At 39.1% G+C, this 22,252-nt stretch overlaps 2 protein-coding genes across 6 annotated transcripts; both read left to right on the forward strand.

The window, feature by feature from the left end:
* The first annotated feature begins 1,349 nt into the window (after positions 1-1,349).
* On the forward strand, positions 1,350-14,437 carry LOC121879775 (exocyst complex component 4-like). Of its 5 annotated transcripts, XM_042386553.1 has the most exons (21): positions 1,350-1,637; positions 1,730-1,989; positions 4,649-4,810; positions 5,044-5,213; positions 5,448-5,613; positions 5,823-6,028; positions 6,286-6,415; positions 6,806-6,973; positions 7,397-7,534; positions 7,820-7,947; positions 8,502-8,623; positions 8,764-8,926; positions 9,150-9,173; positions 9,845-10,022; positions 10,471-10,691; positions 11,287-11,365; positions 11,817-11,945; positions 12,342-12,524; positions 12,823-12,987; positions 13,322-13,528; positions 13,743-14,437. In XM_042386553.1, the coding sequence occupies exons 2-21, from the start codon at positions 1,900-1,902 to the stop codon at positions 13,908-13,910; spliced, it is 2,997 nt and encodes a 998-aa protein (XP_042242487.1). In that variant the 5' UTR covers positions 1,350-1,637; positions 1,730-1,899; the 3' UTR covers positions 13,911-14,437. The 5 variants fall into 5 exon arrangements, with proteins under 5 accessions (XP_042242487.1, XP_042242489.1, XP_042242491.1 ...); XM_042386555.1 differs by lacking the exon at positions 1,350-1,637 and having other exon boundaries at positions 1,665-1,989; XM_042386557.1 differs by lacking the exons at positions 1,350-1,637; positions 1,730-1,989 and adding an exon at positions 2,838-3,020.
* Positions 14,438-15,036: 599 nt separating this feature from the next.
* Positions 15,037-19,517, forward strand: LOC121879776. The gene is made up of 5 exons (XM_042386558.1): positions 15,037-15,294; positions 16,644-16,779; positions 17,207-17,393; positions 18,785-18,882; positions 19,104-19,517. Exons 1-5 carry the CDS (start codon positions 15,081-15,083, stop codon positions 19,486-19,488), a joined length of 1,020 nt encoding a protein of 339 aa, XP_042242492.1. The 5' UTR covers positions 15,037-15,080; the 3' UTR covers positions 19,489-19,517.
* Positions 19,518-22,252: the final 2,735 nt, after the last annotated feature.

The raw sequence follows: 22,252 nt of genomic DNA on the forward strand, positions 1-22,252 counted from the left end.
AATCGACTCATAATTTTTTTATCCTCTCCGCTACTGATCGGCTCGTTAGCCGCTTGGGCAAATATTTTACCTGCATCATAACTACAATACTGCTGTAAGGTCATAATAAGGTTGTTTGGTTAAAAACAAATGTAACATATATTCCGGGTAGTGGCCTATATCATATTCGTGGGACGTCTCTAACATGAAGAAGGATGTTGTTGTCAGCTGAGGTGCCAATTGTCTTCTAAACACACCCTTTTAATATTACCAAATCTTACATTTAATTCCATTCTTGTTTTGTTAAAAACAAAAATTTCAAGTTGAATCTATAATTTAAGGCATTTAGTAACAAATAATTTATTATAACAATAAATAGTTTAATAATTTAAAGATATAGTGAACTGCGTATACGAGACAGGGTGCCAAATGTAAAAGTATTAAATTTTTAAAATACGTATAATAGCATTATATGTCTAAAAAATAATTTCAAATATGTTTATATTTAATTTCATTATATAATTAAAGAGTAAAGTGGTATATCAATGATACATATACTAAAAAGGTAAAACGAATATACAAATTTGGCACCGCAGCGTGAGCGACGTCATACAACGGCTAATCAAAGCAGTATGATGCTTGAGCATGTTTTCCTCGCTGTTATACCATGTGTTTTATCACCTTAAACCCAAAATTAGGGCTGCAACGAAAATACACTATGGTATTATATATCAGGCCGGATATATCACATTTACCAGACAGCCAGTTTTAAGTACAGTACAGCATATGTGATTAAAAGATCCTTGGCGGATATACGCACTTCTTAAGTCATGTCCACTAAATGTAACAGAATCTCACGGAGAACTACTGTATATAAGAGGATAAATGTCCGCCACAGCTTATTTCACTTTTAAACAGCCTAAAGTAAACAGATTTGGACACATCCTTACCAAACCACGGAACACTTATCGTTTTCTGTAACATCAGCAAGTAATCGAGAGTTTGGTATAACTAACATATTATGCTATAGGTTGGTAACTGTTTCTCCCATCTAAATAAAATCGTCTAGAATAAAGGGTTAACCTATCACTAATTTACATATTGATAATGTAGTTGTATTGTTCAAATTAACTAATACATTCGTACATATTTTAATTACAATATTATTGAGTTTCAACAACGAAGATTTTTTTAACCGCGTAATATTTAATAATCCACAAGTCCAACATCATTAAACAATTGTGAGATAAAGATTGAAAAAGAAAGACAGAGAGAGAGAGACAGCAGTAGACAATTTAAGAATAGCTGATTGGGTTAAATAAGTAATTGGAGGGAGTGAGGGAGTGAGTGTGTTAGTCAGTAACATACACAACAGTGCCGCGTCAACCTGCTCCTCCCATCACTCCATATTATTTACAAATTACAACGTTATTTATCGATTTATTTACAATTTACAACATTTGTGATTTGTTTCTGTTTTTTACATTATTAAACTTATATACAGTTCATTCTGATATGTAAATAACAGAGGTTGATTGGTGATTTTAATTTGGTTGTTCATCTTTTTACTTTTTCGGATTTATTTAATGTTATTTATTCATATTTACTTCATTCACGCATGAATCACGTAATTTACTCAGTGCGTTAATGCAAACTAGGTGGATAAGAAGTTATTTAGATGTTATTTATTCATATTTACTTCATTCACGCATGAATCACGTAATTTACTCAGTGCGTTAATGCAAACTAGGTGGATAAGAAGTTATTAGAAGACTGAGAAGTTATCAACCAATACAAGTTATCAGAAGACTGAGAAGTTATCAACCAATACAAGTTATAGAAGACTGAGAAGTTATCAACCAATACAAGTTATTAGAAGACTGAGAGAAGTTATCGACGATACAAGAGAATTATTAACAGATGACAAACGTATCAGCCAGACCAACTCAGACCTGGGCTTTAAGGGGCGTCTTATCCTGGGTCAAACCACAGCAACAAAATGTCTACCAAGTAAATCTAACCTAACTTAAGCTAACCTTACATAACCTAACCTAATTTAATATAACCTTACGTAACCTAACTTCGCCTATCCTTTCATAATTTAATCTAACCTAACTTAATCTAACCTTACATAACCTAACCTGCCTTAACCTTGCCTTACATAACCTAACCTAGCCTCACCCGGCACTGTTACACACTGTTGACATGTACTGGGCATGCACCGGCTCCTGAATGTACCTGAACCTGCTCCAGTGTTGGTCAAGTCTTGTCTTGAAAGAGCTCACACTCGGTGCCGTCAAAACACTGTCAGATTGTTCCAAGCGTTCATAACTCTCACTCCGAAAAAGTTTGCTCTCACGGTTTTCTGGATTTGCGGCTTCTTCAATCTTGAGCTGTGACCCCTTGTGGGGCGAGCGTCCGCCAGCTCCAAGTAAGGACACTCAACTGAGTAGCGCCCCCTGAGATGCTTCTTCAACCTCGAGCTGTGACCGTGTCCCAGCTCCAGGTATGGACACTCGACTGAGTAGTGCCCCCTGAGATGTTTCTTCAACCTTGAGCTGTGACCGGGTCCGCCAGCTCCAAGTAAGGACACTCAACTGAGTAGTGCCCCCTGAGATGTTTCTTCAACCTTGAGCTGTGACCGCGTCCGCCAGCTCCAGGTAGGACACTCAACTGAGTAGTGCCCCCTGAGATGCTTCTTCAACCTTGAGCTGTGACCGCGTCCGCCAGCTCCAAGTAGGACACTCAACTGAGTAGTGCCCCCTGAGATGCTTCTTCAACCTCGAGCTGTGACCGCGTCCCAGCTCCAGGTATGGACACTCGACTGAGTAGTGCCCCCTGAGATGTTTATACGCCTCAATTATGTCTCCCCTTGCCCGTCTGTAGTATGAGCTAGGCAAGTTCAAGCGCTCTAATCTCTCTGGGTAACTGAGGTGCCTAAATGCCGGCACCAGTCAGGTGGCCCTCTTTTGGACATTTTCAATCAACTGGCTCTTTTACACTGTTGGCAAGTGCAGTGCATTGGAGCCTGAAAATTTCTGGTATGTTGTTCTGCTTATATTCTTTGTTTTCAGTTAATAAATTTTACAATGAGTCACACTGTAGTTGTAGCCGTAGTCACTCGTATACAATATTTACACTTATGTTTGAATCCCTTTAAAATTTACTTCGTCTCAAACTTCTACACTAAAAAATTGAGATATAAAACGATGTTACATAAAATTACATTATAAATTATTGATTGCCACGTATAGTTTGTGCTCAATAATAAGATCTGTTGAAATTTTGATTATTTTGTGTTTATAAAAGCTTGAATTAGTGTCACCGGATAATGATTTTGGGACAGCTGATACTTGTGTTCGAAGGAGTAATAGACTGATGAAATGTCAAACAAACATATCAATATTTGGCGTATAATACTATTCTGTATAATAAAATAATTTACCAAATTATTTTATATATCTCTATAAAATACTTATACACATAAAAAAGCCTAAATAATGTAATTAGTTGACATAAAATCTCGAGTTGAAAGGAGTAGATGAACGAGTTAAAACAGTCAACAAAGATGGCGGACACGGGAACGCCTCAAAGACCTGCCAGAACAGGGAAACAACCCCCTAAGGAGTCGGTATGGCCTTTACAAACAACTAACTACCACCAATATAACAACCACTACACTATCCTACCCATACAACATAAATAAAGCAAATAAAAGTTATAATTAATGTTGAATTCCACCATTTGTGTTATCATACTTTGAGACTCGCCCCAAAACCACAAGATTTTATATATCATTATTAAATATTACCCTCGAATAATCTCTATAACAACCATTTATTTAATTATTCATCACTATAACTACTAATATCATTTATATCAGCCTTTACTATCATCATTACGTCGAGATAAAATTAAGGTTATTTAAAATATCAATAAACAGATTAGTCAGAAGTAAATAGATCCACGTTTATGACTAGATAGATAAATAGGTGGTCGATAGATTGTTAGATATAAATGAATAGATAAATTAACAGATATTTAAATATAGTTATATAAAGGTAATTTGATACAGGTACAGTATATCGATAAATAGATAGTTATATAGCTAGATAGACAGTCAAACAGATCGATAGATAGTTATACAGCTAGATAGACAGTTAGATAGATAGATAAACAGTTATATAGATTGACAGTTATATAGATAGACAGTTATATAGATAGATAGTTATATAGATACAGTTATATAGATAGACAGTTATATAGATAGATAGTTGTATAGATAGATTGATAGACAGATCATTTGTAAATAGATAGATGGAAAGATATTTACAGGTAGGTATATACATAGATAGATAGTTTGTTGTCATTCAAGACAAATTTTCATTTGAGGTTTAACCCACCAGTTTGTTTCACCTTAAGATTAATTATCATAATTTAAACTAAGTAATGTAGGCTAATCTAAGTTAATCTAATACTAACTTAATTTAACCCAACCTAACTTAACCATACCTATGCTAACCTAATCTAACCCAACCAAACCAAACCTTTGTATAATGTGTGTAAGTTGAGGATATACAAACAAGTGTATGTGGATATTTCTACTCATTGTCTCGGCAAGTTATGTGTGGATATTTGTTGTGTGTCTCATCCACCTCCGTACCTCCAGAGTGGGTTGTTGATGTCAGTGATCCGAACGTTGTCTGCCAGCGAGAGTAATGAACAGAGAGACCGTGAAAAGGCCCGACTGGAGAGGGAATACCACAAGAGTGATCAGCGACTGGACCACCTCATCACCAACCACGACCAGTCACTGAAAGATGTTATGCAGGTATGATATATATGTGTCAGGTAGGTCCATGTATACTGTGTGTGTGTTATGTAGGTACTGTAGACTTATGTAGGTATATCTATGCTGTTATGTAGGTATTGTACTGTAGACTGTTATGTAGGTATTTATATATGTTATGTAGGCACAGGTACAGTAATCCCCCTGTTAGCTGGAATAATTGGTGCAGAGCGGTTCCGTGTTTGAGAGAATTTTTTTTACTCTACTTTTCTCAGATCTTTGGGGAGGTGTCGGGTCGTCTTGCGGACGCTCGTAAACGGATTCGCACCATCAAGGAGAACTTGGCCGCCTGCAAGCGTCTCCTGCATTGTAAACGAGACGAGCTGAAGGAACGATGGTTAGAGGGCGTCGAACACAAGCACGTTATGTTACTGTTGGAGCAGATGTGAGTCATTGCACCATACAGGTAGTCCTCACTTCACCGATGGATTAGTTCCTTGAAAACCATTCCTGAGGTGAACTTTTATATCTCAAATAACATAATATATTGTCATGGGATAAATAGGGTTTGGTTATCTATTAATAAAAAATGTCTTACCCTAAAAAACGTGCATAGATATTTATTACCAAACGCGTTAAAGAAATATTAAAATACGGGGTAACTTCGGTACGTAAACAGCGATGAAGTGAGGGACGTTGGCGAGAGAGTCGGGAGTTACGTGAACAAGAAGCACTACCTGCACGCCACACAGCTGCTGGTCACCTCCCTCAACCGCCTTGGCACCGATCTCAAGATGGTCGAAGCTCTCAAGGACGTCAACTTAGATCTCCATGCCAGAAAAGAGGTCAATATTTGCGTTAATTCTTGTGTCTGTTGAATGTATCTCTATTTTGTCTTAACGATCATGTCAGTCTGTTGATATGTCATAACCACAACACAACACTCATGACGGTCTGTTAACTATTGATATCTCTATCATTATCTCATTTCCCAGTAAATTATCTATCCACCATCCATCCATCCATCTATTCACGATTGTCTTTATTATTCCAGAAACTGCACGAGGTCTTGATAGACGAACTCCACAAACACTTATACCAGCGCTGGACCAAGGAGGTGCTGGCCCTCAGGAGACAAGGGTCTGGCCGAGACTCCACCAACACTCTAACCCGGGCCGGGTCGGACCGTGCCAGTCTCGGCACCGGGAAAGCCGACAAAGCACGCAAAAACCTCCTCGAGATGATTACTACACCAGTTAAGTAAGTACTGGGTGTGGTATTAATTGATTATTATTGTTATTTATTGGTATTATTATTATTTATTATTATTTTAAGAAGAGGAAGGAAAACTTTGAGTGTTATAAATGCTATGCACTTTTTGTTTTGTTTTTGCCTAACTTAACCTTACCCAACCCAATGTAACCCAACACAACCCAACCCCAGGGCAAAATATACTGTTGTGTTAAACCTGTTATTAACATTGCCGTCACAGTATTAACAAGAACTCGACCCAACAGAGGGCTGGCCGAGGGGGAGTCTTTGGAGGAGGACGTGGGAGGAGTCGACCCCGAGGCTAACACGCAGCACTTTATGGCGATCCTCGTAGAGTGTCTGGCGCTGTTGGGAAAGTTGCCAGACGCCGTGGAGGTGAGATAAAGGTTATCGGGAGAGTGATAATGGTCATGTGTGTGTGTGTTTTAACCCTCTCTGCCTCTAGATTGAACTCTTTGCTTGCCCTGGCCCCCTTGTTGTTCTGCGTTCAGTCTTGAATTAAAGTACAACCAAACTTAACCTAATCCTAACTAACCTAACCCTAATCTAACCCTAATTCATTTGTTTCCAGTAATAGACAACAACACCCTGTACACTGATGTCATAAGGCCGAGAATTTTATTTTCATTTCCACTTTTGACTTGTTAATTTCTTCATTTAGTGGTAGTTCCTTGTTATTAGTTGAGTCACGCAATATATGGGGTCACATGGGGTCTCAGGGTCACAAGGGATTTAAGTTAACATGATTTTCTTGCCGTGTTTCAGACTATTAAGAGACGTATGCAGAAAGAACTTGGAGTCATCATCCAGCGCACAACACAACAGATCGTGGAGTATCACCCGCCAGCACCCCCGGATGATCCTCCCCCTTCTGTCCTGGCGTACTTAAAAGCGGACTCCAGGGAAGCCAAATTGTTACAAGAGCTCTTACAGGTATAGTACTCTGAGGACAATCTGTACTCAACACACTGACTTGTAGATTTTAAGAGGTAATATTGTCCTGAGTTATTGGTGTGTTAAGTCTGTTTGGATAATTCCCTTCTCATATCTGTCCTGGAATGGGGATTGAACCCAGGACATAGTTGTGAGAGGTGTTGGCCTGACTGACTGCTTCAACTATAAATAATTCCTGGGATACTATTTATATAAGAGTGGAATTAATAACTATACCTCCTTAGAATAATTACTTGTGTTTGTTTAATGATTTATAGTGAGTAAAGTTAGATTCATTTAGGGTGAATGAATGAGTGAATACATCTTGCTATCATGAAGGAAGAATGACTTACTTCAGACGTGAGATGGAAGTCGTCGTAACTGGTCCTTACGGCCGTTCCCCTAACCGTGTCTTCTCCACAGGTTGTGTTCGAGCAGTTCCGGTTGATTGTGGCAGCTCACCAGTCCGTGCTCGTCAGTATGCGCGCCTCTTCCGACAAACACGGCATTGAATTACATCTGTATTCCATGCCTGATGTTTGGTCAAAGGTCCAGGCTGCGGTGAGTAGTTTGTTTATCATCTCGCTGCTTATCGCCATACTAGTCGTTCATTTGTTCAGATCTGTTCTTTGTTATGGCCTTTATCCAGTGGAAGTACAGGAGGAAACTGTAGTAATGTACCTGGAGAAAATCTGCCATGTTTGGTAGTGTCACAACCTCTCATTGATGACTCACAGCCTCTCCTCATGTCAAGTCAACAAGAGATAAAATATTAGATAGGAATAATGATCATAATAGTATACATAAAGTGTGATATATTAACAAGTTTGTGGTGATACCTCACAGCTTCAGGTGATGTTAAGTGAATACCTGGACTTGAGTCAACTGGGGACCACCCAGCAGCAGGCACCGGCAGCATTCACTGAGACGGCCACCGATCTCTCCTCGTTCTTCACCAAGAAACGTACACCCAGGTCTGTTGTGTCTTCTTAACTCCCCCTTCACTGGTCAAGCTGTAGGATTGCTGTCTGTCTGTCTTCCTGTGTGTCTTTCTGTCCTCCATTAGATCTCGTTACACAAATCCGTGAAGATATTTCCATCACCTGCAGCTGTGTCGGAGGTTAAGTTTTCTACTCCGAAGTCGCTCATGTGAAAGTGTCCCTATAAACCTCCTCACCGCGGCCACACCTCAACAGGGCTCGTCATTTGTCTCTGTCAACTTTGAAGAAGCATGTTTGTCACCATCAGTAGCATTGTATCCCCTCATCCCTACCACCACTACCACACCCTCTCCCACCTTCCCTTCCCCTAGTAACTTGACCCCTCCCCCACACACTCCACTCCCCCATCCACACACACTCCACTCCCCCACCCCCTCCACTCCCCCACCCCCACACACTCCCACTCAAACATTTCTCCTTCATGTCTAAACAATTGCATTAGATTATATACATCATTCATACATTTTTAAGTTAGTTGTTCAGTGGCTTGATTGTTGAGGTTTAGTGGTCAATTGATTTCATTCCAGAATCAAAAATTATTCGCTGTTCAAGTTTGAGGCGTCGTACCATGCCATGACTATGAACTCTTATCTGATGGAACAGGCGGCAGGTCAAGCTGGGGTGGATCTCTTTGACTTCTCCATTGCAGGTGAGTGTGTGTGTGTGCCGCTGACAGTGAGTTATGTTGTTTTATTGCCACATAACAGCTGACAGTGTAGTGAGTTGTGTTGTCTGACTGCCACATAACCACCGACAGTGTAGTAAGCCAAGCCATCATCACCCCTACAGATGGTAACAACAGCAGCACCACAGGAGGAGGCAACAATAAAGGCAAAAACATGAACGATAAAACCTTAGTGTGTCCGGCGTCCCCACACAACATCACCGCCATCTTCAACCCGCTCCAGACCTTCATCAGGGAGATAGAAGACGCATTAGCCTGCTCCCCTGGGTAATTTCCTTCCCATACTGTACCTTTACCTAGACAGTAAAGGTACACAACCAGTAGTAAACAATAAGACAGTTTAATCAAGTATAAACAACAATGGCTTAGTTTACACAGAAGGACTTGTTTGGACGAAATAACTTTTTTACTTTGAGCAAATATTTACACCTTCCAAAAGTGCCTAAGAAAAAATAAACCGCATCAATGAATTTTTTCCTGAAATTTCCAGGGATGAAAGCCATCAGTACACAAAGTATGTATCTTGGTCTATTATACTATATGCTGTAATGAATGGCTTCACTCATATTTTGTACAAGTTTTTAATAATAGGTATAGTCTGTCTCAATTACTGGGCCACTTGTCCCTACCTAGCTTTTATTATTATTATTATTATTTACGGTAAAGCCCCATTTCACGAGGCACGTATAATGCAGAGCTAAAGGAGTACTCATTGGGTGAATTCTTGTCGACGGATGACTCGTTTAGTGGGACCTTACTGTACTGTAGCTACTCTATTGGTTTCATTGAATAGATGGGTGTTTATCATTGGTTTAGTGTGAATACAGATAATGTAGATACAGCACCATACACACACTAGTACCACCACCTCACCTCCAGGTAATGCATAAATGCTTCTGCAGTATATATTTCCTCAGTTTTTGCAAGTGTTTTTCTGCTATGGCGATGGCTGATTAGCATGGGTACCAACAAGTAATGTCTGTCTGCCAGGTTCTACTAAATACCCTACCATACCATCACACTATTATTACAGTACAATACAGTGTTACTTATATCTCACCATATCTTCATCACACCCTATTATTACAGTACAATACAGTGTTAGTTATCTCTCACCATATCTTCATCACACCCTCATTACAGTACAATACAGTGTTAATAAACAAGTTATGTCACCTCGTCCAGGACCCACTGTACACTGCACGTCTTCATCACCGACTACATCAAGGACGCGTTCCTGGCTCAGCTGCACGTAGAGACAGCGGGCAGACTGGAACAAGCGACCAAGGCTCTCGATCAGTGGCGCACCTGCCGGGACCCGACCCTCCTTAAGACCATGAAAGTTAACAGACCTTTACTACAGGTATCTACAGCTCAATGCTTATTTTTTTAACCGAGAAACTTACACCCATCACAGTGGCATCAAGGAAGTAATGCCTTTAACGCCTTCTACGAATAAAAGACAGCAACCTGTACATAACCGGGCCGTTAGATGTTTCCGGACTCATTTACAGCCATTAAGGATCGTTTATACAACTCGTTAATCAACTCCAAGTGTATTAAAACTCTACCTATCATCTTATCTGGGGACTTGGATTTTGATTTCAGTCATTTGTCCCTGACTCCTCTTAGTCTTCTTATTGAGAGTTAAACATGTAATTATCCACATTATCCACCAGCTTATAATTATCCACATTATCCCCAGCTTATAATTATCCACGTTATTCCCCAGCTTATAATTATCCACGTTATCCACCAGCTTATAAAGACGACTAATACCTCCTACCTTGATCCCCCTTCCCTCCCACCAGAGTAGCATTAGCGTGTGGCAGAGCATCGAGGAATTAAGATGGCTGTTGGGGGCTCTACCTCTCTATGCCGACCACTTTGTCTCCATGATGTGCAACACTCTGATGAACTACCGGGAGACTTGCCAGGCAGCGTACAGGGGCATCACACAGCCAGATTCAGAGGACAAGAGGATAATATCTGCCACCTGGGCTAAAGATGAAGATATCAGTAGGTTTTTAAGGTATGTCTGTCCTAATGACTTTCAGTGTCAATAGATTTTTCCTCCCATTTAATTATTTAGTCTTACGAATTTAATTATATGCAGGTGAAAAGGGAAAGTGGGTCCCATAGATGATAGATCAGATTTAATATTGCCATTATGGTAAGATCCCAAGTGATAATCAAACAGGTTAGTTTAGGTTAGGTTGTGTGGGATTCAGAGGGTACAGTAATCTCCCACAGTATCAGTATAGCCACTGGGACATATTCTCCCATAGACTCCCATTATACAAACTGAGATACATTCCTGTGAAAAAATAATCAACAAAATGTGCTTAAGAGTGAAATGTATGGAGTGCAATGGTGTGTGTCTGTGTTGTGTAAATAATGTTGAACTTTTGTTGTTTAATTAGAAATAAAAACAAAACATATGGGGTGTTTTTGTTTTATATTTAACTAGTATTTTCTTATACTGGATTACTTAGTATACATACTGTACGTACACTACTGGATCATCGCTGTATAGTTGTGTAAATAACAACAATAAACCGACGTTCTGTAAATATTTTAATTTATATTTTCTCACTGTCTCTCCCTCCCTCTCTCTCCCTCTCCAGAGATTTACCTAACTGGCGAGTTCTTCAGGCCGGAGTGTCATCTGAGTGTACCATTGGGGGTGATGAGAATCCTGAAGAGGTAGGTCATGTGGTTAAGGTTAAGTCAGGTTAAGTAAGGTTTCCTCACAGTACATCTTAAGCATTTACAAGTAGCAATATGCATGTCACCATGTTTCTCTGTTCCTCATTATCTACAACGGTCTATAGCCCCAACATTCCTCTATCTTATAGTGGTATCAGACCCTACCAGTGTGATATAATCCCCATAAGAGCACAAGGGCTGACAGAAAACATCCAGTACCACCAGAACATTGAGCTGAGGTGAGATATTCTGACATACGGTACATCCTCGTTGACCTAGTCTTAGTGTGCCACCTATGAGACACCCTGTACAATATGGTGCATCACTTATAACACACCCTGTACATTTACTGTAAGAGAATAGATTTAATTTTTCACACTCCAACTAAATCATCCAAGAGTTGCATTAGTTTTCTGCTGGGAGTTAATTATGATGCACAACTCAACAGGTGGGTGAACGCAATCGCAAGGAAGCGGAAATCCTGACTGGCAACCTCGGCGATCAACTGATACCACAACATGAGATATTAGCCGACCCGGCCCAACTGAGAACCTTGGGCCACCTGCAGGAGAGTTTGGTGAGTTGGTTGTTCTTGAGGTGTGGACGATGACTGTGGTGATGGTGATAGGGGTGATGATAATAAACAGTTTGGTGGATTGGCACGAGGAAGATTTGACCAACGTGTTATAAACTGTTTTTTAGACCAAATTTTACTCAAACTGAGAATTGCCATGGGATTTCTTTGGATTTATCTGATGTATAAACTTTTAATAAAATAAAACTTTAAACTTTCTTGTAACGAACCTTGAGTCCAGTTGGATATATTTTGGATCCACAGTAGTCAATCTTAAAAGTCCTGGTCTGATGGGGGTCATTACGGCAGCCACTCTACTCTCCGCAACTATAACTCAGGGTAGGTCTTCACTCACTCACTCGGAAATAAATCTCACTAAAGCAATATGGCCGTTGACAGGAATGGTTCGGGAGTTGTATCGTCAAGTTCGCCACGTCGCTGCCAGTAAAGTCGACGTCTTCCGGCATCATGGTGTCGGGTGAAGTGCCTCCCGTCTCGGACGCCTCCGTGCAGACTCTCACATCTCTGGCCAAAGATTTTGAAGAGCTCGCACACACTTGCTTGTTGGTGCTTCACTTAGAGGTGAGTGTGCTGGCTGGTGCTGGGTTCACCTCCTTGAGACTGGAGGAGTAGTGGGCAGACTAAGATGACACACCCTTTAATAAATATAAGTCACAAACATTCCTCCTCTTATTAAATTTGGAGGTTGGAATTTGTTATCTAAAGTATTTGTTAATTTGTTTTGAAATAATTTACACCTTTTACCACAGTTTATAAGGTCTATAATACAGTACAATGGAGGTGTTCCCAGTATGAAGGATTACAGTACAGTACAGGTGTTACCAGTATGAAGGATTACAGTACAGTACACATTTGACAGGTTCGTCTTCACTGCTTCTTCTACCTGCTGCCTGTGGCCCGAGGTGGAGGGTTTGCTTCTGGCCTTGACTCCCAGGAACCAGACAATGACGTCCTCAAGTTAATCAAAGACCTGGCTACCATAGATGAAGCTCTCACCAACACACTACACCCTCGTAAATGTAAGGTAAGTTATCACCAACACTACATATAAGTTAGGTTAGGTTCTGTTAGTTTGCTTTATAAATGTAAGGTGATTTATCATCCCCAAAATAGTTTAAAAAATACAGGTGTTAAGTAATTAGCTTTGCAAGATGAATAACCCCTTGAGCACAATGTCTTTAGGGGTTAAGTCATTGTACTCAAGGTGTTGAGTACAATGACTTAACCACATGAATATGATGTCTTAACCCCTTGAGTACAATGACTTAACCCCTTGAGTATGATGACTTAACCCCTTGAGTACAATGACTTAACCCCTTGAGTACAATGACTTAGCTTCTGTATGTGTATATTTGCAGTACATCTTTGAAGGCCTCGGACCCCTCATAGCCAACATCCTGATGACGTCGGTGGTCCACATTCGCCGCATCAACGAGAACGGCATCAAAAAGATGTGTCGCAACATCTTCAGCATCCAGCAGCAGCTTACTAACATCACCATGACCAGAGAGTTGGCACTAGACCAAGCAAGACAATACTATGAGATGTTGTACCACAATCCTGATGTGAGTATAGCGCTGTTAGGGCCACCACTAAGGGTAAAGGGTAGGGGGTTAAGGGTTGAGGGCATAGGGTAAGGGGTAAGTAAGGTGTTTGATATGAAGTACCTGACACCAGAGTTCATATGTTCTGAGTCTAGCATGTGAGAGTATGTGTGGTTATGACATCCAGCTGCCCAGAATATGGTGAACTAAATTATATATCATCTCTCACTTTCAGGAAATTCTAAATGGCATAATGAACCGGGGAAAACAGTTCGCTGAGTTGGAGTACATAAACGCCTTGCAGCTTCTTCACCGGTCTTCCCCCGGGCTGTCTCAGGAGTCACTACACACCAGCCTTCAGCGACTCTCAGAGATCTTGGGAGACATCGGTGTCACCGTTTAAAAGATCTTCTATTAAGACATTTAACCCTTAAACTGCAGTCATCATCAGTGGAAGTTAGCTGTAGGCAGACATCTGTGGAAGTTAACTGTAGGGACAGCAGTCATCATCAGTGGAAGTTAGCTGTAGGGACAGCAGCCATCATCAGTGGAAGTTAGCTGTAGGGACAGCAGCCATCATCAGTGGAAGTTAGCTGTAGGGATGGCAGCCATCATCAGTGGAAGTTAGCTGTGGGGATGGCAGCTGTCGTCAGTTTAAGTTCCATGTTGCCAGTATTTGATCTTACAGGGTGGTGGAGGAAGCATTAGCTGCTGGTTGAGGGTTAAAAGATCTGTTCATACCAATAGTATATTACTTAAAATAATAACATAGTCTATATCTCATTATGTATATATATTGCTTTATTTATACTGTTCAGAGGCTGATAATATAGAGATATATTGATTTTATATTTCTTGTTAATAAACTAAGTGTTATTAAAGTAGCAATGTTGTTGTAGTAGGAAATAAAGGAGCTGTGATACCCATCAACCTGAGTACTTGTTTACCCAATCTTGTGTCTGAGATCATGTGTAGCTACTAACACCATGGCCTGATGGTCATGGTAGTACAGTACTAACAATGGTGGTTTAGTAGTAATACCCAGAGAAAACCTGCCATGGTCCAGTGTTAGTGCCGTGCAGGTGTGTAGTTCAGCATGTATATAGACAGGTACGAGCAGGTGATAACATTGTTGGGTTCCCTGGTCAAATTGTTCTACTCTTTACTCAGTTTATGTAAGTGCATTAAAAACTGTTAACCCACTAAGTTTATGTCTATATACATGCTGGAGTGTATATCTACATTATATATACACATTTTGAATCTTTTGTAAACTTATCTGACGATTTTACTGATATACTGTATTACACGTTTTTGTAAAGACATCTTGAACGTTCTTTTAAGATTTATATCAACAATAAATATAATAATTTTAGATCGAATTAACATGTAATACAAAATTATTTAATATTATAACAATTTTACATATGTATTATGTCGTTTGTTGTATCAATTACGCTGACTTAAGGTTTTTAGTGATAAAATTATAGAGAAGTTATTTTATCGTAAAGGGACACAATCAATGGCTGCCGTGTGACGTCACAGTTGTTTATGTTTTTCTTTTATAACAACAATGTCTTCCTCGAGTAGTGAAGATGACGCGAGGTTTAGAGAAGCTTGTGACCCAACCTTGTCACTTGTGTTTGAGAAGAAGAAGACTTGTGATAAGAGAGAGACAGTGGAGGAAAGAGAGAGAGACGATGAAGTGAGAGACGAGAGAGAGACATTTTTACTCCTCAAAAGAATCCAAAAGTCTCTCACGTCTTTAAACACCGCTAGAGAAAATGGTAAATATAATTATGTTAGGGAATACTTAAAAGTTAATACCTAGGTTATATTTATGGTGATAATTTAGGTAATACTCGGGTAGTAATTAGGGTATTACATACCAAACTTTACTCCTAATCAACCCTAAACAACGCCACTTTGAGTACAAAATAGCCAAAATATGTCTGTCAATTGGAGTCAAAACTGCCAACCTACCAACTCTGGGGATACCGACATAGTTCACTGATGACAAGCAGCTCATGTAAGGGTAAATATTTATTAATTGCCACCTAATTTACTTTTGGTAATGTATTTGTATTGTGTAAATCATCGTGCTTAATACAAATATGTCCCTCATTGCCGTCAGAAATGAGCAGCAGTTGAGATATTGGGAAAAAGTGGAAGGTCAAACAATGTAAACACCTTAAAAGCCTAACCTAACCCCAAGTTTGTAAGAAATAGAGGAGGATAGAGTGATGTGACTTGAGGGTAGACTCACGTTTTTGATAAATTTGTTTCTGATTATTTGTGAGAGGGTTTCCCATTATTATTTATTTGTATGTGTTTTGTGTGTGTGTGTGCATGTATGTATGTATGTACGTAAGTACACACACATATACAATACAGGTCAAATAAATAATCAGAATAATTGTCCTGAGGGTAAACACAAAGGGAATGTACATTTCTTTGTAAACAAGTAAAAATGTCATTCGCAGCCATTTTGAGAACCTAACCGCCGCGAATTTGCAGGGCACACTGTACTAACATTTACTGCAAGTATCCCTTTGTAAATGAGTAAAGCTTTGAATATTTTTCTGTTGACAATATTGTGGCTGTTGTCATATTATCAGGCAATAAACTCAATAGTGTTTGTGTTATGTTTACACACACACACACACACACACACACAGCGACCTTTACTGAATCTCTGGTATTGTGGTACACAGCCACCGTTCACCATTTAACTTGTGATGCTGCATTACTGAAAACCTTTTAAGTTAAAAGCACATGAATTTCCCATAGAAACCCACATTAAAATTGATGTATATCCCTGCACATCCCCCAAGTATTTTTTCCCCAAACTGCCTCTAATAAATAATACAGTAATACGAACAAATAAATATAGAACGGTGAACAAGTATGTTACCTGAACATATCTCGCGACTCTCATACTGGATTATTAACAGCCAAGACGACGAATTGTTACTCTGAAGCGATTGGTTGTCCATCCACACCTTCAGAACCTAGTTCGTGCTGGTGGATGGGCTCAACACATGTGCAATACAGTATAATTTTCTAGTGATGTATATATGTAGGACCACACATGTGGTACCATTATAAAATGTACTAACACAGCTCACCTCTGCAGGATACGGTCTGGTTGGTGCCAAGGTGCGGGGAGAAGTGTCATCTAGTGCCAGGCGAAACACACATGGTGGTGGTGCAGATGTTCCCTCACCATTCTCTTCATATTTAGCCAAACAGCTGACTGGAATTCTAGAGAAGTGAGTTGGGGAGGAAGTGAGTTGGGGAGGAGTGTGTAGATGAGAGGGGTGTTAGTGTGGGTCCTGGTTAGTTAAGGTCTCACTCTAGAGATTGTACTGTCCTCTATGTGTAAATGACCTTTTAAAAGTCATTTTTATTTTAATATAAATAGCAATATCTGATCTTCAAATGACATTTGTTTTGTTGTGACTGACATGTACAGCAGTAACTGTCTCTCAAAGCGGTGCCTGGATTCAGTCCCCTGGTCCAGATGTTATCCAGTGTGGCACTACCAAACATGGCAGGTTTTCTCTGGGTACTACAGTTTACTCCTGTACTAACACTGGACCATGGAGGATGGCCCTCACTACAATGAGAAAATTTATATCTGTATCTACTGTTTCTGTCTTGTGTTTTTCAAAGTAAACCAATATTTAAATCTTACAGGAATGTGGAAATTACTGAAACACCCAACGATGGCCATGACAGGGCTAATGACGCTCAAAAGCCTTTACAACTCTTGAAAAACATCATTATCGAGAATGCTGTTGAAGAGAATGGTGGCACCACAGAAAAGAGGAAGAAGAAAGTGAAGAAACACAAAAAAATGTGTTACTTTGATTGTTCAGATGAGGTACTGTATAAAGAGCCAACACCACAATAAGGTACTCATTGGTTACTAATGGTCTTCTCAATATTAAACATTTATTATGAAAAAAAAAAAAAAAACCCTGACAATGTAAGATACACTAATAAAGAACTCAGAAAGTTTTATTTTAAGCTATGTAAGGTCACTATGAGGTTCTTTTATGGCTGTGTGTATGCAGACATCAAAGTGGTGTTGTGTTTCCATCCATACATTCTGTGTCACAGCATACTGAACTTTTCTAACAGCCTCACATCACACATTGGTCTGGAGACACATCTCAAAAAGCGGCCTAAAAATTGCTACAAGTTGGCAAGATATGTAAGATCAATGTAGGATCCTTCCTGGCTGAGAAAGCCCATGTTACTATCCTGACTACTGATGTTAGGTGCCTTTTTGAGAAGGCATTACCAACACTGAAGACCAAGTGGGGTTCATGCAGGCTCACAAAGGTAGATTTCTGCCATAGACACAAAGTTATAACTACAGTACTAAACTTTGTACTGCACATATGTTGCCCCTTTGGTTGAATTGATTTTTTTATTTAATAACCTAAGTAAAATTATAAATTATCTTTACAAACTTTAACTGAAGTAGAATAGGTACATTACAGTATGCACTAATGTGTACAAAACATTCAATCAAGCATCCTAACTCCCTTCTAGTCAATATCAGTCATGATTGTATGGTTTCTGGCACCGTAATCACATTTAAAAGCACTAGTACATTTCAGTGTGATCCTATTGCATGAACAGTGCCCAGTCTTGTACTGCATTAGGCAGAAAGGCCTTCTTTGGTCATCAGGATAGGCAGTGCCAAACCTCTTCTTGTTGGACACTGAATTCCTGGATTTGCCCCCAAAGAATTCTAATCCGACTAATTCTTGGTAGTGAGCTAGGCGTATGTGTAATACTGTAGTAGGGCATCCAGGGTTGGTGGCAGATTTTCTAGCTTACCCTTGCTCTTACTCAACTGTTTGTATCTCAGTGCATGGATTGACTCTTGCCTGTTGGTTCATACAATTTATACACAACTTCTCACCCGCCCCTACGAACTGGATTCCATTACTGTACTGTATTGTATATTAGTCACAAAAATCTGTAACTAATATTCCATTTTTTTTACATTACTGTATATTGTTTAACAGAGCTTTATTTGTTATGAATGGGATATTATGTTTTTTTGTATGGGCATGGTTGTGCTATAACCTAACCTAAACTATGAAATTAACACTGTTCCAACTTGTGAACAGATTGAGTTATGAACAGGGTCTAGGAATGTAACCTGTTTGGAACTCGGGGTCTGCCTGTATTGATAATGTCATTACTGTACTTTATGAATGAATGAATTTTACTTTTGAGAATATTTGCCATTTACAGGGTGAGGTGATAAGCAGATGCTTGTCGCTGGCTGTATCACCCCAGTGGATCAAAGACAAGCGTGATGACTACCCCTGGCCTCACCCAAAAAATATTAGGTAATGTTGGAATGGAGAAGGTCAACAAAAGTGTGGGTGATACATATAGCGAGTGAAACCTGCATCTAACACATACAGTCCATTGAGAGAGGTTTCACATATAATGGACTTATCTCTCCACAAAATCAGTTACCCAGAATTGAGTTGTAGAGAAGGGCCATCATGGTAAACTACAGTGTATATGTGTTAAGTTCACAGCCTTAACACAAGTATAATTTCAGGTACTTAGAGAAGTATACAGTGAAGGAAAGGAAAGAAGATGGGGTGATGGTGTTAAGAGCCTGCGATGACACCAGCCATGAGCATCAGGTGGAGACTCTCGGTGCAACACACGTCATAAACACAAACTGTATCGGTGTAAATGGAGGCTCAGACTGTACGAAAGATGTCCAGTGTACTGCAGAGATCTCGGACACAGGTCAGGACAACACTCATAAGAAAAAGAAGAAAAAGTGTGTTCTTCCTTCACATAAAGTTGATGTAAAAACTGGCCTTACAACACACCAAGAGGTAAGTGAGTGTTGTGAAAAGAAGATGCGGAAACAATCAAGAAGGCGCGGCAAAAAGAAGTGCAAGAATACCGATTCTGAAGTGTTGAGTGTATGATAATAGTTGTCTATAAATGGGGAACTGTTTAAGTTGTTTTTGTGACACATTGTTGTGCTTAAGCTTCTACTCGACAGGAGACGCTTTGAAACTCTACTCAACCTTGTTTACCGAGATAGATAACACTTACATTTTTTAACTTTATAAAAATCTACCTCAAGAGATCACCAAAAGGATAAATCCAATTCAGACCCAAAAATTATATTATTTACCCAATACAGCTCCTCCCCAACTTACAACCTACTCGACTTACGACCACTCGCACTTACGACCTACCTCAGTCGTACCAAAATTTTGTCAAATTACGTATTTTCGAGTCCCAACGTCAGTACAGGCAAAATTTTCGTTTGTAACTCACTTTAAAATTGCTGGCAAGCTTAAAAGTGAGTGTTTTGTGGTGCTGAGAAGAAAAAGAGACGCCCATTTTAGATTTTCTATGTATTATTTAAGCATTTTCGACTTACGACCTGGATTTGGGTCCCTAACCATTGTAGAAGTTCTTTTAAACTTAGTAAATTTTTCATAACCATTATTATTCACCCTTAAGTGGCAGCCATCACCGGTACAAGTTACCTGTAGGGACGGTGACCACCTATAGAAATTATATTCGTTGTGTTCCAATTTTGTGCACTTGACCGATGGTTAAGGTGAAGACCAAAAAGTCCAGTATTTTTCAAGTTAAAGAACAGTACTTACTCATTACATCTTGTGTAGAAACTCTTTACAATTCCTAAATTCGTGAATTTTCATAATCGTGTCCATTGGATAATTAAACAATTGTCAAAATTGCTATTATTTGCTCCATATTGAAGAGGTTACAGGCAAATAACTAGATCATTAAACAAGCCGTAGGCCCCTTGTAGATATAAAAATGCTTAACAGTTGATCATACAAAATCACATTCCTACAAGTTTTTGCTTTACAACACAGGAAATACAAAAGGAACCGAGAATAAAATATAATATTATGACGATCATGCACAACACAATAATAGTCAGTTACATCTGCAGTGCATCTCTACCATTTAATATCACTCGACTCGCTGTGTTAATTAATCGCTGCTTCACCGACAAGCTGACTTATGGGAAAACTTGTAAAGAGATTTGATTCAACAAACTCTGGCTGGAAAGTAACTTGCATCAAGATATTTAAATTAAGACAAACTTTCAAATGCAACTAAACCAAGTCACTTGCAAATAAAAGTGTATTAAAATATTGTATTGCTGCCACTTATTGATTAATTATCACTTTTAGTACAATTACTCACAAAAAATTGCTTCAGTAAGATTCCAATGGACAAGACTCAGATAACACAGTTAGACTTTAAAAATAAACAAACATCAGGAGATTTAAAATGAGAGAAAAAAGATTAATTCAACTACAGACTGCACTCCAATTTAACCTTTAATAAAGCCCATTGCATCACTTTTCATGTAAAGCAAATATAGATTCTACTATGCACTTAAGTATAAAATATATATAACATGCTTTCAATCATTGGTACATTGTGAATCTTTACAAACTCGAAGGAGAATAATTAACAACTGATAACGTGCAAATTCTTCCGGATATCCCACATTAAGATTATGGCAAGATGGTTCCCGACTCTCAATAATCTGCCCGTGGGAACTTGTCTCTCAAGGGCAGCCAAGACCGTCTGGGCCGAGCTCATACTCCTTACTTACTCTTAACACTAAACTGTACCTTGCTCACAAGTGAAAACCCAAGCAGGCTTACATCATTAATGCGCCAAAGATTTGAATTTTTTTCTTTTTTACCGCAAAAGGCCACACCCACGGGACTGTACAGAAGACAGCAAGGTTGTGCATATTGAGTTTATATCCCAATATCTATTTGTTGTTATTGCCAAATTAAATTACATCTAGGAATCTTTTCCATCGCTATGAGACTACTAAGTATTCTTAAATAAGATGTAAATCCTGACAGTGCCAACTGTATAGGTTTTGTGAAATAATCTTTTGGCATTAAAAAATGGATGATAGATAAAGCTTGAGCTCACATGGCCATCAGGGAAGCAAGAAGAACAGTGATAAGCAAATTACTGGGTGACACTTGTGAACAATTCTCATTTTCTTGGTAATACAACCCTAACATTACATGACAACATCCTCTAAATCATAAGTTGGTGTAAAACATTAAACAGAAGAAATGTTTACTAACATCATACGTCAACCAGAAGAAATGTTTACTAACATCATACGTCAACCAGAAGAAATGTTTACTAACATCATACGTCAACCGTTCAGAGGCGGTGCAATAATGAACTGACTGTAAACACTGCCGCCGTGTGACAGTGGGAATGTTGCATCGCAAGATGTGAAGCAAGAACATTTATCCCGTCCCTCTGATCCTCCCACACAATTTGACGTCGTAAAATATTTGTAAATAATGTAAATGCAACAAAACAATAACATAATCATCTTCTAGGTATATTTTATCATCATCCTTGAGAAGCATCGTGGAAATAAGCAAAGATTTAATAAGACCAGATTAAAAAATATGAATTTAAATTGCATCTTGTGACTGTGAACAGCACCTTTTAACCCCCCTCCCCAAGGCAGATTTAACACACATGGAAGAGATCAATTGGAATCGCTTTTTTTTATCCGACTCAAAACGGAATAATTTCTCATCACATAAAACTTAAACTGAACAAGACAGAGTGACACACATACATGGAAGATATTGGAATCAAGGTTCTGGATCAGGTTTTTATAAGTGACTTTCATAGATGTCAGAGAGT

This window comes from Homarus americanus, unplaced genomic scaffold (assembly GCF_018991925.1).
Source record: "Homarus americanus isolate GMGI-L3 unplaced genomic scaffold, GMGI_Hamer_2.0 scaffold42643, whole genome shotgun sequence".
Classification (NCBI taxonomy): domain Eukaryota; kingdom Metazoa; phylum Arthropoda; class Malacostraca; order Decapoda; family Nephropidae; genus Homarus; species Homarus americanus.